The 13,919-nt window shown below is 37.2% G+C and overlaps 1 protein-coding gene across 5 annotated transcripts in view; it reads right to left on the minus strand.

Moving 5' to 3' along the window:
* The window catches only part of RNF19A (ring finger protein 19A, RBR E3 ubiquitin protein ligase), a 68,096-nt gene that overhangs the window by 20,103 nt on the left and 34,074 nt on the right, over nt 1-13,919 (minus strand). For all 5 annotated transcript variants that reach the window (XM_042463406.1, XM_042463409.1, XM_042463407.1 and 2 more), the window contains 2 exons: nt 8,786-9,564; nt 2,660-2,868 (listed from right to left, as the gene is read on the minus strand). In XM_042463406.1, coding sequence (XP_042319340.1) covers nt 2,660-2,868; nt 8,786-9,402 — 826 coding nt within the window. In that variant the 5' untranslated portion in view covers nt 9,403-9,564. The remainder of the gene's footprint in view (nt 1-2,659; nt 2,869-8,785; nt 9,565-13,919) is intronic.

The following is a 13,919-nucleotide window of genomic DNA, read 5'->3' on the forward strand; positions in this document are numbered from 1 at the left end:
GGCCAGAGGCACAATCTAATTTTTTTGAATGGGGCCAAATTGCTACTGGCCTTAATTTCTTTTTCCAGTCGTAACAGAGAAGATGCACACTTTTATCCATTTTCCTATAATCATTTTTGATGGTTTGGATTATAGGAAACAAATAATGACTCTGTTTTTCTTAAAGATTTTGCTCTTTATATATGCATTTATGGCCCTTCTCACATCCTATGTATGTCACCTCAACTCTTCTGGATGTCTGGGGTTAGGACAAAAGGTAGGTAGATACAAAACCTCTCATATCATATAACTATTTGGGCATTTTGGTATAAACATTGGATCTAACATTAATACCACTCTGTCCTTTTCTATTCTACAATGAGTTTACGGACAAAGCTTGCAATTACCAAATTCTCCTTGCTGAAGTTATCGCTACCAGGGAAGCAACTTTGTAAGACAATATTCTTAAAGTAGCCTCTCACATTGGTTTAAAGGGTGGCTTCGTTAATCTGTTGAGTACTAGATTCAAATCCCATGATGGACACCTATATCTAGTTGGTAACAATTTAAAAGTAGCTCCTCTTAAGGAACATTTTATATGTAGCTGTCCAGATAATGCTACACCACCAAACTCTAGAACTGTTGATAATGCCATTACCTGCCTTTTTAATGTATTTAGCCTGAGACCCTTTTCTAAACCGTCTTGTAAGAATTGTAACACATGCTTAATGTTCACTTCCATGAATTTTATATTCCTTTCCAGAACCATTTACCAAATGTTTTCCATGTTCTTGCATATATTGATTTTGTTGAGTCTCTTCTCGATGACATGACAGTTTCCACCACCACTGTGGAATATATTCTGGTGCCCAATCTCCAAGCCATCAAATTGAGCCATCTGGGTTTAGATGTACAATTGGCCCTTGACTTAAAAGGTATTCCCTGTGTGGCAATTTGTATGGTTGATCTACCAACATCTGAAGAAGTTGAGGGAACCATGGTCATTGTAGCCAATGAGGCACTACCAACACCACTATTGTTTGTTCTTGATGTATCTTCTGTATGACCCTCTGAATTACTGCAATGGGCGGGAAAGCATACTGCCTCCCCTTGGGCCATGAGATCATCAATGCATCATTCACTTCTGCTGTATTGCTCCCATCTATGCAGTCATACTGTTGCAATTGTGCATTCTTTGCTTTTGCAAACAGGTCCACTGTGAATGGACCCACTTCTGCTGAAGTTTTAGAAATACTTCCAGATGCAGTTCCCATTCGCCTGGATGCAATTTGTTTCAACTCGAGTAGTCTGCCTTTATATTGCATGCTCACTTCAAATACAATGCTGTCAGTGAGCTCAGATGTTTTCCCGCCAAACTGAACAGCATGTTTGAGTCCTGCACCAATGTTTTGGAATGAAGACCTCCTTGTTTCATTATATACGCTCTTAATGTCATGTTCTCCATTCTGATTTGTACATGATGACCTTGAATATGTCTCCTGAATGAGAGCAGAGCTAGACTGACAATTATGGCTAACGAAGCTAGTGAAAATATTGGGAATATTAATATCATCAATGAAGCTGGTGGCTTGCGGCCAACATCATTGCAAGATACTACAAACACATTTAAACACAAGGAAACCCACTAGTAGTGATTGTGCATACGGCCATCATCTGAATGTACAATATTTTGCCTTTAGACCAGTATCCAAATAGCCCTGTAAAGAACACCATGCACACACTGGGACTTCTCCATATTTTTTCCCTTGTAGCCCCTTTCTATCTAAAACCATTCCTGAAAGCCAGAGGCTTGTAACACAGAATGAGCCATCACCAGATCAAAGTCAACTTTGTACTTCAATGTAAACAATGAAGCATATTCTGCTCAAGCATCCAGAAGAGTGGTGACCTTAGCATTGCAGTCATCCAACATCTGTGACCACCCCCACCCCACCAATGATTCAGAACAGAAATATAAATGTTGAGATCTATAAAATCTAAGAGGAGAAATTTAGAGTACAAGTTAAGTTTTCAACTCTAGAAATAGTTCATTCTGTTCTAAAACAATAGAATAGGATCCAGAACAATGGATGCATGCTACAAGAAAAGAGATTCCACCTCAACATTAGGAAGAACTTCCTGACAGCAAGGGCTGTTCAACAGTGGAACACTCTTCCTCAGAGAGCTTCCAGAAATGGGCCAGCCACACTCTTTGGTGATTATTTTTGGGAGGAGAACGTCAAACATGGCCATCTGTCAGGTATGCTTTGATTGAGAATTCCTGCATGGTAGGGGGTTGGACTATATGGCCCTTGTGGTCTCTTTCAACTCCATGATTCAATTATTGTCAAGGTACTCTGACAAGGCTTTGGCTAGCCAGTGTGAAAGGAAAGTAACTAATAGTGTGGCTGGCCAATTTTTAGAAGAGTTCTATCAGCAGGCTAGAGCCAAGAAAATATAGTTTCACTAGTCAATTACCTCCACTGTTCTCCATTAATATTAGAGACCACCATCTGTTACAAAGGATAGTTCTAACCCTTGCACCAACAATAATATAATATTGAAGTATGTGCAAATCAATTAATCTGTTTTCTTTATAAATGGTCAAAATAAGTAAAGAGAAGATTTACGCAAGAGGCTATGTAAAATTGTTTAGAACACCTGTTTCAATCATAAATACCTGCAGCTCCAGACTCCTGGCTGTAGCTAATGGAGGAAGAACGAATTGTTCGTAAGCGCAGACTCTGGGCTCTCTCTTGGCGAGCAGCATCACAGGTTTGGTTCGGATGCCAAATTTGCTTACAGTGGTAGCAGAACTCAGTTCCACAGCCTTCACGCCCACATGTAAGCTTAGGGCAGCTTGCACAGCCAAAAGCAATCACAGCATACCTTAGATGTTAAAGAATAAGCAGCAAGATGTAATTTTATTTCCTTTTCTCCCATCTTTTTTTAAATACACACCCTTATTTGGTGTTTTATCTCAACTCCACATAAAATTATAGAAAACATACAAAACAATAAATGTTATGCAAAATATAAGAGATATTAATTAGAGAGAGAGAGAGAGAGAGAGAGAGAGAGAGAGAGAGAGAGAGAGAATATTCAAGTCTATCATCTGAGGTAATGCCATTGTTTAAATCAAGGAAGAATTTACACAGTGAAACATCAGGAGAGAATGAGTGGTAGACACTTAACAAGAAAGGTTAATCTTGTGAGGCTGAAGGCCCAGTCCATGACACATGAGTTTATCCCTTGTGCCAACTCGGTCAGGCAGAATTTTCGAATTCCAGACAGTTAAAACTGTTGCTCCCAACCCCTTTCTGTCTGGGAGGCCTGAATCAGCAACACTGCTTAACAGAGAATCTAGCTGTTCCATACTAATGTTCAAGTGGCTATCATCCTTTCATGGATCTGCCTTCTTTTTTTAGTGATGATTTTCCATTTTTAAAATGGCAACCAGAAGCCATTTCCTGTTTTTTGCTCTCTGAATTGTCAATGCTGATTTTAATAGACTCACAAGGTAAGTTACTTGACTTGACTTTTGACTTATTCTGGTCTTTTTTATCCTTCCACTTTGAAATGAATTATTTCCCCATTGCCGTAGAGACTGGTTTTCTGCCTCACTCTCGCTGAACATGAGAAATATTTTCTTCAGACACTATTTCTGCCTCGCAAACTTGTTGCTTGTTCTGTTGGTGGCTTGTATTCTTATTTTCTTTTACATCATCCTCTGCAAACATCCCATTTCTGCCAGTTACCTATGTTTTTTGGAAGGGAAATGGTCAATTTCCAAGGTATCCTCCGATTCTTTCTGTTTTTCTTTTTAGTCCCTAAAACTAAATCCATTCTGTCACAAATTTCTATTTTAAAATGTACTTGCTACCTAAAAATGATACATAAGAGAGAGGAGGCTAACTGCCCAATGGGTTGGCAAAGCAGGTAAGTTAAAACTGAGGAGAAAGTGGTTGGGAGCAATGGTAGTAACAGTTTGGTATTTTGAAAATCCTGCCTGATCAAGTTGGCACAAGGAATAAACCCATGTGTTGTTGACTGGGTCTTCAGCCTCACAGAAACTGCTATACTATACTTTGTTGGTGGACTTACATGTCATTGTTTAAATAACAGTACAGTGGGCCCTTGGTATCAGCTAGGGTTTGATTTCAGGACCTCCCCCGCCCACTTGTGGATACCAAAATCCATGGATGTTCAGGTCCCATTATAGAAAATGGCATAATAAAATGGTGTCCTTTATTTTAAAAAATGGTAATATCAAGGTTTTATATTTGAATTTTTTTTCTGGAATATTTTCAAGCTCAGGATAGTGGAATCTGTAGATAAGGAGGGTCAAATATATTCAATAAAAGGCGATCAACTGCCACAGAAAGAGCTATCTGTCTTATTATTTCTCATCTCTTTAATACAACCTGTTAGTTTTCCATAAGGGCTGAACCCCATATTCTACAGTGCAGTTTTGAACAGTTAATTTTAGGGAAAAATTGGGAATCATCATTCTTTATGCAACTAAAAGCATATCAAGATTAACAGAGATGTAAGGTAAACTTCACAATAGAATGGCATGTCCTGGATTCTTATATTTCTAAATTTTTGGAATTAACTTCTATGGAATTGTTACACCGAATTATGCAGTTGCAGGCATTCAGTGTTGATTATGGACTCTTTAGGCTACCAAAACAAACAGGATCAATAGGATTACACAATAGATTCCCAAAACGCACTGCTGAGCCAAGGTAAAAGGGAATATCAGTTGCTTATAGACATCCCATGTATTTGCATGAATCACAAGATTAAGTTAATTCTACTCTGAGTTTCTGACAATCAAACTACATGGAAGATAACAAACATTGGAATACACAAGTGAAACTAAAGGCTAACTATAAAGTCAGGCATAGTGTAACTGTACTTAACATCGCTTATGTTTTGACTACTTCCACACCCATAAACTGTAAACTATACTGATGAGTCTTCATTAGAAGTGATCACCTGAAGCGATACAGAAATTATTGAAGGTACAAAAGAAGCTGGAAACTTCACAGAGGACATGTGTGTACTGTCAGTGTTCATAACCTTGAAATTTCTAGAAAGCAGCAAAGCTTAAACTCTTGGGGGAAAAGAAGAAGAATACAAAATATTCCAAAAATGCAGTTGTGTCTGTGCATTTGTAAAACATAATAATCTAACTGGTCAGAAGCAGACTTCTTGACTGAACCAAGAGATCCCATTAAAATGCAGTATCTCTCTTTCTCTTGGTCACAGACTTCCTACAACCAAATAAATCTGTGACTTCCTAGTCCTCTCTGTACCTTTTCTCTTGATTGGGGGGGGGGGGGGAGTGGGAGGGTGCATAGAACCTATGTGTTGCCTTTGATCTCTTCACAGAGACTCCTGAAACCTAGATTATAGCTAAAAATTGTCTTAAGGTCAAACATTTCAAGAATATAAAAAACTACCAAAGATAAAGTGTGTCATACTGTATCAGATGCAGTACAATTATGACTAAAAATCAGATATGGAGATAATACATAATCTCTTGAAATACACAGAGATTTAACTATGGAATGAGAGTGCTACTCCCATAATGTTCCTAAAAATGTTCAAAAGGTAGTAATGCAATAACACTATTACTTCTATTTTAGTATGGAAGGTATGTTCAACAGACAAATAGGAATTAGGCATTTCTGGAGTACAAATACAAATGCCACGCAGTGCATCAGGAAACAGAGGCTGAAATGGTGGTCTTCAAAAGACAAAAGCAGTACAGTTTAAGCTAAATATTAAGTTATACCATCATTAGCCATAGAGATAGGCATCTTTTCTTTCTGAAAAGGCATGCCTTCATTCTTAGAAGAAACACAAACTGTGGCTGAAATATGAAAATATACAAGTGTTCTCTAATTAACCACCATAAAGAATAGTATCTTATATCCTAATATCAGAGGTTGTTTGACAGAAACAGTAAGTAGCTAAGGCAGGAGGACAAGTTTGCTGTTTAAAGAACCCCTATAAAACTGTATTTTAGAAGGGAATCCACAATTCCAAAAATACACATCACCATTCTCATTCTGGGGGTCTTGTTTTGTCTGCAACAATAAACTGCATTACTCTGATACAACAACAAAAAAGCCTGTAAACTGATCCCTAGCAATGAAATCTGAGAAACCTAGCTCAGTCAGGAAATCCTGTACAACCACAGCCCTTCATATTGGAGCCCTATATATATGTGGGTTCTGGTCATAATAAATGCATGAGGAGGAGGAGCATGCTAGCCTTGGCCTCTGCCAGTTCTGTAAACTTCCAGACCCATCTTTTCTCTTTCCAGATGTTTCAAATGACAACTCTCACTATCCTAGTCAGCAAATCTGATAGTTAAGGATGGTGGCAGGTGTAAACCAAAACATCAGGCGCGACCAGGCACCAGCTGGAGAAGGATACTTCAGTCATTTCATTAAATTCTGCTTGGTCCACCTCCTCTGTTTACTCCTATAGGGTTCCCCCCTCCCTTAGACAGCAGACATTTAATTGTAAAATTAAGCACCAGAGATTCATGTACACAGAACCTCAGGACCAAAACTGTCTCCTACAAGAAAACATTAACTCAAATCAAGCAAACTAGAAAGGAGATTTTTCTGCAAACTCTTTCAATGTTCAAGGAAATATACATGAAAACAATAAAATGGAAAATGACCTAAACATGTTTTAATATCCAAGAGAAGAGCATTAACACAAATAAATAAATTTGAAGACTTCATTATTTCTTCCCAAAGTCAATATGTGCCATCTTGGAATGTTAAAACAAAACTGCGCTGTAAAGACTGCCTTTCTAGCTGACATACTAAAAGGACTTCCAGAAGTATCACATGTCAGTTGCTATAGCCTAAAAGAAAGTTTCACTTCAAATTGCATCTTGCATACTACAAATGTACACAATGCAAATATGAAAGTATTTTTAAAGTCTATTTTAAAATCTACTTTTGCTAGAGAACCAGCCTATCAGTCAATCAAACCTAGGCTTGAAATAAAAATTCTAAGGCAGACAACATTTGAGAAACAAAACGTCTGCTTGTAAGCAGATGTTCTAGAATTTAAGGAAAAGTTGACTTGATTACCAAAATGTGTTAGTCAATGAAATCCTTCAACATACTCTGGCAACACACCAATTATCCCTGTCAGAGCAATCCTAGGCATATTTACTCAGAAATACGTTGTACTGTGTTCAATGGTGCTTACTCCTAGAAAAACACATAAAGAATTGCCTCCCAGATTTAGGAGACAAAGCATGTTTTTCACAAAGCTTAACCTGGACAATGCAAGAATAAAGCATAAAGCTAAAACAGTCTTTGTCCTGGACTCAGTAGATCACGTGGGATCCTATGAACACACAGATATCCCTATATAAACTCATATCACTGGGAGGCAACAGAATGGTAAAGCAAAAATGACTTCTCACATTGCCCTGAATGGATGGCCAAGAAGGAATTTGCTCTCTCCCAGGCAAAAAGCATTTGGAGGAATGCCAAACAGTAATAAAGAGCTTGCGACAATAAATGTTCATAGATTTCCCCCCCCAAAAGAACATCACGGTATTCTAATAGGGCGGCTATGCAGTTCAGTTATGGGTTCCAATAATGTGGGTTCAATTTTACAAACACTGTAAAATACTTAATATACTCTAGTCTAAAAGTGGGATATAGATCAACAAAATATATGACGTAGTGCTTAACTTACAACATACAGCAAAGCAGAATGCATTCTGATCTATAAATGTGTTTAAAGTCATGAACTAGATTTTTTAAAAAACTATTCTGCATGTATTACTGCACACATATTTACAACAACAAAAGAACTATAATCATAGCTTTCTCCACAATTGCAGATCTTACTAGATTGTTGAAAAGAAACACACTATACTAAGTACATTCAGTACAGTAATGACTGTCAATCAAAATTCCAGACATAACACAATTACAGAGAAAAAGCACTTAATACTTTGATAAGTGTTGCAAAGTGTCTTCATTATATTTCTTCTCCTTGCATTTTATTCTCTTCAAAAACTTCTTTGGTCCAGTATTTTAATGTAATCTTTGCCCTTCTCATTTCACATAATCATTTCCAGCTAAATATATTTATCCTTGCTAACAGGATAGTGTGACATTTCACTCTTACTGTATGCTTTTTAAAAAGAAAATTGTCTTGTTATTCATTTCTGAAATAGAAAGTTCTTAGTGACACAAGCAAAGCATATCAGGTAAATCTGTAAATCTGAAACTACCACTTTACTGAAGATTAAAGTTATCTGAGAAACTCAAATGTGATCACAAATCTTTTTCTTAATAACACCGTAGGAAAGTAATTAATACTTAAACAATACATTTGAAATGTAGAGAAATTATTCTGCCATTAAGGGACAAGAAATGATTTATGATCTCTTACACAGTCCTGTTGGCAACCTACAACTGATCTTTCTAACATCAAAATTACTTCTTCCAGATGTTGAGTTTTTATATCAAGCTGCATATTCCCAAATGGCTAAACTGCAGGTTTCTATTCCTCCTCTACCAATCCCTGGCAAGCTGGTAAAAAAATGTAAAAAGCTATCAGTTTTTCGAGGATGTACTCAAACTATTTATATTCAAATTTAAAGGAACTAAACCTCTCCTTCAAGCACCCTGAAACACAAAACAAGAGAATTCTGATACAGAACAAATCCGTCACTCTGCTCTCACTTGATATGTGTCCACTTTACTGGAAAGAATGGGAAATAGGAAAAGAAAGCAAGATAACTACCTACCCACAATCTGGAGCAGGGCACCATCTACAATCAGAGTCTGCAACAAGCCATCGTCTGAGCATAAATTCTTCATATTTTTCCATCAAGATGTCATCATTTAGTATCAATCGAATATCATGGGGATTGAATCGCTCAGAACACTCTGGACAGCTAATATTAACTCTGCTCTCAGAGATCTCTATCCGCAGATACTGACGTAAGCAATCTACACAAGATCTATGGTGACAAGTCATTATTTCTGGAAATCTCTCCCTAGAGTGCCGCAAAAGGCACAAGGGACACTCCATGAAGTCTCCACTCTGTTTGCTGCAGATGTTTGCTCCATTCTCAGAAGATATATAGGCAGAAAAAAATGTGTTCTTGTCTGTACACATTTCTGAGTGTATAGTTTCAATACTTGCAATCCCATCAACACCGCCATTTATATCTCTTGATTTGCGTTTTGTATCCCTTTTTCTTCGAAACAGAGACCCTAGGGAGATTCTTCTTTTTTTCGGTGCCTTTTTAATTGAAGGCAAGCTTACAGAAGAGGCAGAAGATTGCAGGTCTCTATCAGATCCCATTTGCCGATGTAAACTCATGGCTAAAACATTCATCAGAAATGGATCAAAGCACATAGGCAACCCTAATCATTTTAAGGATAAAATTGCTATTGAGAAGCAGCACACTTGGGTCATCTTGAAAAGTGGGCTTAAGTCATGTTAGGCATGGTCAGGTCACGCTGGTTTATGTACAAATTTCTTCACAGCAAGTAATTCCAGGAAAATTCTTCAAAGATTCTGTAAATGAGGTAAGAAATAGATTAGCAACACATATATTCATGCCAATGTAATTTTCAAAGAACTTTTAATATGAATAAGGAGCACAATACAATTGCCTAATTACCTAATATGCTTCAACTACCTGTTGTATTTGTATAAAATAGCAAGTCAATATAATCAGAGGACAGATGTGTCTTTTTATTAAAACATAAAGGACTAATTCAATGTGAATAAAAATCTCTATAAAAGGTAAACATCCTGCAACAGTAAATGATACCATCCTGCTCTCCCATTAATGACCAAATATACTAATAGTAACCAAATTTGTTTGAGACATCCTAAAAAAAATATACCAAAGCTTCTAATTACTGGTGTTTGCATACACAGATTGTTTCTTTAAAAAGAAACCATTTTGAAATTTAAACAACTTGTATCACTTTTTTTAGATATTTTAAAAAACACCTGAAGTTCAGATTAACAGTTACAAACATTTTACAGGATACACCAAGCTTATTTTTTTTCCAAATATATAGACAGATGCATGCTCAGTGTTAGAGGACCTAAATACCCTAAAGGCATCAGATCCCACCTGATCTTGGAAGTGAAGCAGGGTTAGCCCTGGTTAGTACAGTGGTACCCCGGGATACGAATGCGCCGGGTTACGAATTTTTCGGGATACGAAAAAATCCCATAGGGATTTATTGCTTCGGCTTACGAAGGTTTCTTCGGGTTACGAAAAAACCGCGGCGCTATTTTCCGCCACCGGAGGGCAGCAGAGAGCTATTTTTCCATTAGCGCCTATGGGAATTCGGCTTACGAAGGTATTTCGGGTTACGAAATTAACCGCGGAACGAATTAATTTCGTAACCCGGGGTACCACTGTACTTAAGACAGGAAACCTCCAATGGATGCCAGGTGCTCTAGGCTATTTTTCACAGGAAGAAACTGGCAAAACTGCCTATGATAATTCCTTGCCTAAGAAAACTGTGTAAAATTAATGGGGTTGCTACAAGTTGATAGGCAACATGAAGACATACACAATCTCAGATTGTGCATACCTGCCAAAAATGTTGAAGACACCTTTAAAGAGTTACTTATCATTATTCCTCAGCCATAGCTTTCTTAGATTTAGAGCAATGCAAGACTAATTAATTACATAATTTTATCATTAAAATAACTTTTCAGCCTGATCTCAAAAGGTTTTTTATTAGCTAAATTAAATGAGCAATTTAAAGTGATCCTTTCATTTATTTGCCAATAATTTTCCTGAAGAATAGAAGCTGCTATTACAAGCCAGTTTGCATTTTCTTTTGATTTTCATCCAAAACATTTAGCAATGGTGGTGATATGATATAGATAGATAGATAAATAAATAAATGTTGTTATTTTATTTTGCTGGACTTGTGACATGTTTCATTCCATGCAAATTTTTAAACAAGAAATTAAACATGAATCACACTCAACAACTTTTCAAAACATGTAACAGAGTGCATTTTACAGGATTCTTTGTTTCATGCATGACCAACAAGCCACTTTTAAGAGCATTTGTTGCCTTAATAGGTTCAACTTTATTTGCTGTTTCGTACAATAACATACAAACCAGTACATATTAAAATTTAGTTGTTATTCATACCCACCACAAAAAATATAAAATAATTATCGTATCTGCCACCTTCATATAGCTTGCAGAAAGAGACGACAACTCCCAAACATATGAGCTATTAAATATATCTCAGTTGCAACACTGCCACACAGAAGTCATAGCTTCAGAAAAACCAACTAATTTAACATGGCATAAGTATTTGCAAGCCAGAGTTAAGATAGGATAGCCTAACTTGGCAGGTATATCTGGAAAAGCCAAAGATGTAATATTTCTGCAAATTCTGAGGCTGAGGGGGAAAACATATGTTGTGTATAACTCCATGACACTGGGTTAAATTCCCCACTTGGCCATGGAAACCTTGGGCGAGTGTCACATACTCAGCTCCAAAAAACCCTGTCATCGATTTGCTTAAGTTGTAAACGACTTGAAGGCAGCAAGTATCCAAGTTATATTTCAAGTATATAGTCACATGCACTGTGTTCTCAGTAACTGTGTAAAAGCAGCATGCAATACAATATTGACTATTCAATAATCTTAATAATCAATATTGACAACTCAAAATCTCACAATGCAAGCCAGCACCCCACGTTTCACATGAATAACCCCTGTGCTAGTGCATACTGCTTGATCTCTCTTGCTTGCAAAGGGAGCATAGGAACATAAAGTGGTGACTTAAACTGAGTTAAATCATTGGCCAATTTGGCTCAGTATTGTCAGCTCTGACTGGCAGCAACTCTGAAGGGTTTCAGGCAGTATTTTCTCCTAGCCCTTCCTGAAGATCCATTGGTAGGCTCCCATTCAAGTTCAAAACAGGCCCAACCCTGTTTGGCTTCTGAAATCAGACCAAACTGGGTGTGTTCAAGATGGTATGCTGGAGGGTGAAGCAGCTAAACAAACCAAGGAACTTTGTCCTGTAGTTTGTTTATTGTGTGGAAGCTGTCAGCTTGCCTTTCCTGGTTTCCTCCCTACCATGAAATCAATGAAGAATCCAAGGCTTCTTTTTGGGTTCTTTTTCTGGTTTACTGGGAGGGGATAAAACAGCAAAGGGAAGATTCCATGTCATACATACAGATCACTGAAAAACATTCCACTGTTTGTTTAGCCACTTCCACTGAAAGCAAAACCAAATAAGTCACATGCACAAGCATAGTACTCATTCACCACTGGTAAGGGTTTTTACTGATTCCTGCCTTACCATGTTGCATTAACTGGGCCACTGGGTTTGTCTGTTTCCAGTTGTATGGGTAGGGGTATTACCTACTGGCAAACTGCAATATTTCTTAGCATGTACTAAGAAAATTCTCTCTGACTTTTAATTATATTTATTTGCACCGCCATTATTAGTTTTAGTACTATTTTAAAATAATTTTAAAAATAGTTGTCAACTGCCTTGGGAATCAATGAAGCCAGGTAGAAATACAGGCTGATTCAAAAAGATTGGTATGAAACCGAATAAGAACAGTTTTGTTTTTGCACCATTCTTTTTGAATCACCCTGTACTTTAAAATGTAAGTATTGTACTGAATTACTCTCATGTTTAACAAATAAGTTACCACAACATTGTGGAATGTAGCAATGAATGCACAGTCATATGAACTTTAGAGATGACATATAATCTCAACACTCTAAAACCAAGACCGTTTAACTTCTATTCAGACTTGTAGTAGGGAGGCAGGCCTGAAGTCAGCTGATTTTTTTCTGTTGACACTCTCACAAGCAGTGCCTATCTAATCCATTTCACTTCTGCCCATTTCAGCTGTTGTTGGTGATGAGTTTTAGCAGGTTGGCTTTACTGGGAAATTCTATGCCTGTGAAATCTGTTCTCTAGCTGTTCAATGGCAAGAGTAAGCTGCCTTAGGTCCCATGTCAAGAGAAAAGCAAGTTATAAATTAGGCAGATACATTCTGTCAGGTATGTGAAGATCTTGTCAAACAGATCATTAAAAGAAAGTCTTTCTCATTCATAAAGCGGGACTATTGTGTGAAGGGTCAGCTCTCTAAGATATGGGCCAAAAATTGTGTCTTGGCTGTAACCCCAAGATAATGTCAGGAAAAAATCAAGTCTGGCATCAGCAATCCATGCTGACTGTATTTCAAATTTCTTATCTCCTTGTATCTGACCTTAATATAATCTATTCAGGACAGCATGATTCTCATCTATGTAGAGTAGTAGGATTCTGCAGTATTTGCTAGTTGAGATAACAGTCAAGTTAACATTTATTGTACTAGCCAAAGGCCATGACAAAATGAGCTTAGCAAAAAGCATAAAATATTTAAAACAAAAAGCACAAAATACAAAGGACAAAAAATGTCCCAACATTTAATGTGCAGTTAAAAACAGTTAACTGTTAAAAAGGACAAAAGGAAAAAGATATATCTTTCCTGGATATTAGTAAACATACATGATATAATCAGAAAATCTAATTAATACTTGGCGTCTCCCTGGCAATTTATGGAAATTTTATTTAACTCTCTTTCTGATCTTTTTTGCAGCCATGGCAAAAAGAGCCACTCTATGTGTTACATAGTCATTGTTGTCACTTAAAAGGAATTGGACCGAATCAACAGTAGAGCTCCCTCTTTTGTTTATCAGTAAGGGTGTTAAAAATTTCTTTCTAGGGTTGCTGTACAATGGACAAATTAACAAGTAGTGAACAACATCCTCCACCTGAGGCTGACTGCAGATGCACAGTCAGAGAAAGCAGCTAATGTAAGATTTGATATACAGTTGCCCCTCCATTTTCGCAAACTTGGAATCCGCGTCCCTCGCT

The sequence above is a fragment of the Sceloporus undulatus genome, chromosome 4 (genome assembly GCF_019175285.1).
Source record: "Sceloporus undulatus isolate JIND9_A2432 ecotype Alabama chromosome 4, SceUnd_v1.1, whole genome shotgun sequence".
NCBI lineage: Eukaryota > Metazoa > Chordata > Lepidosauria > Squamata > Phrynosomatidae > Sceloporus > Sceloporus undulatus.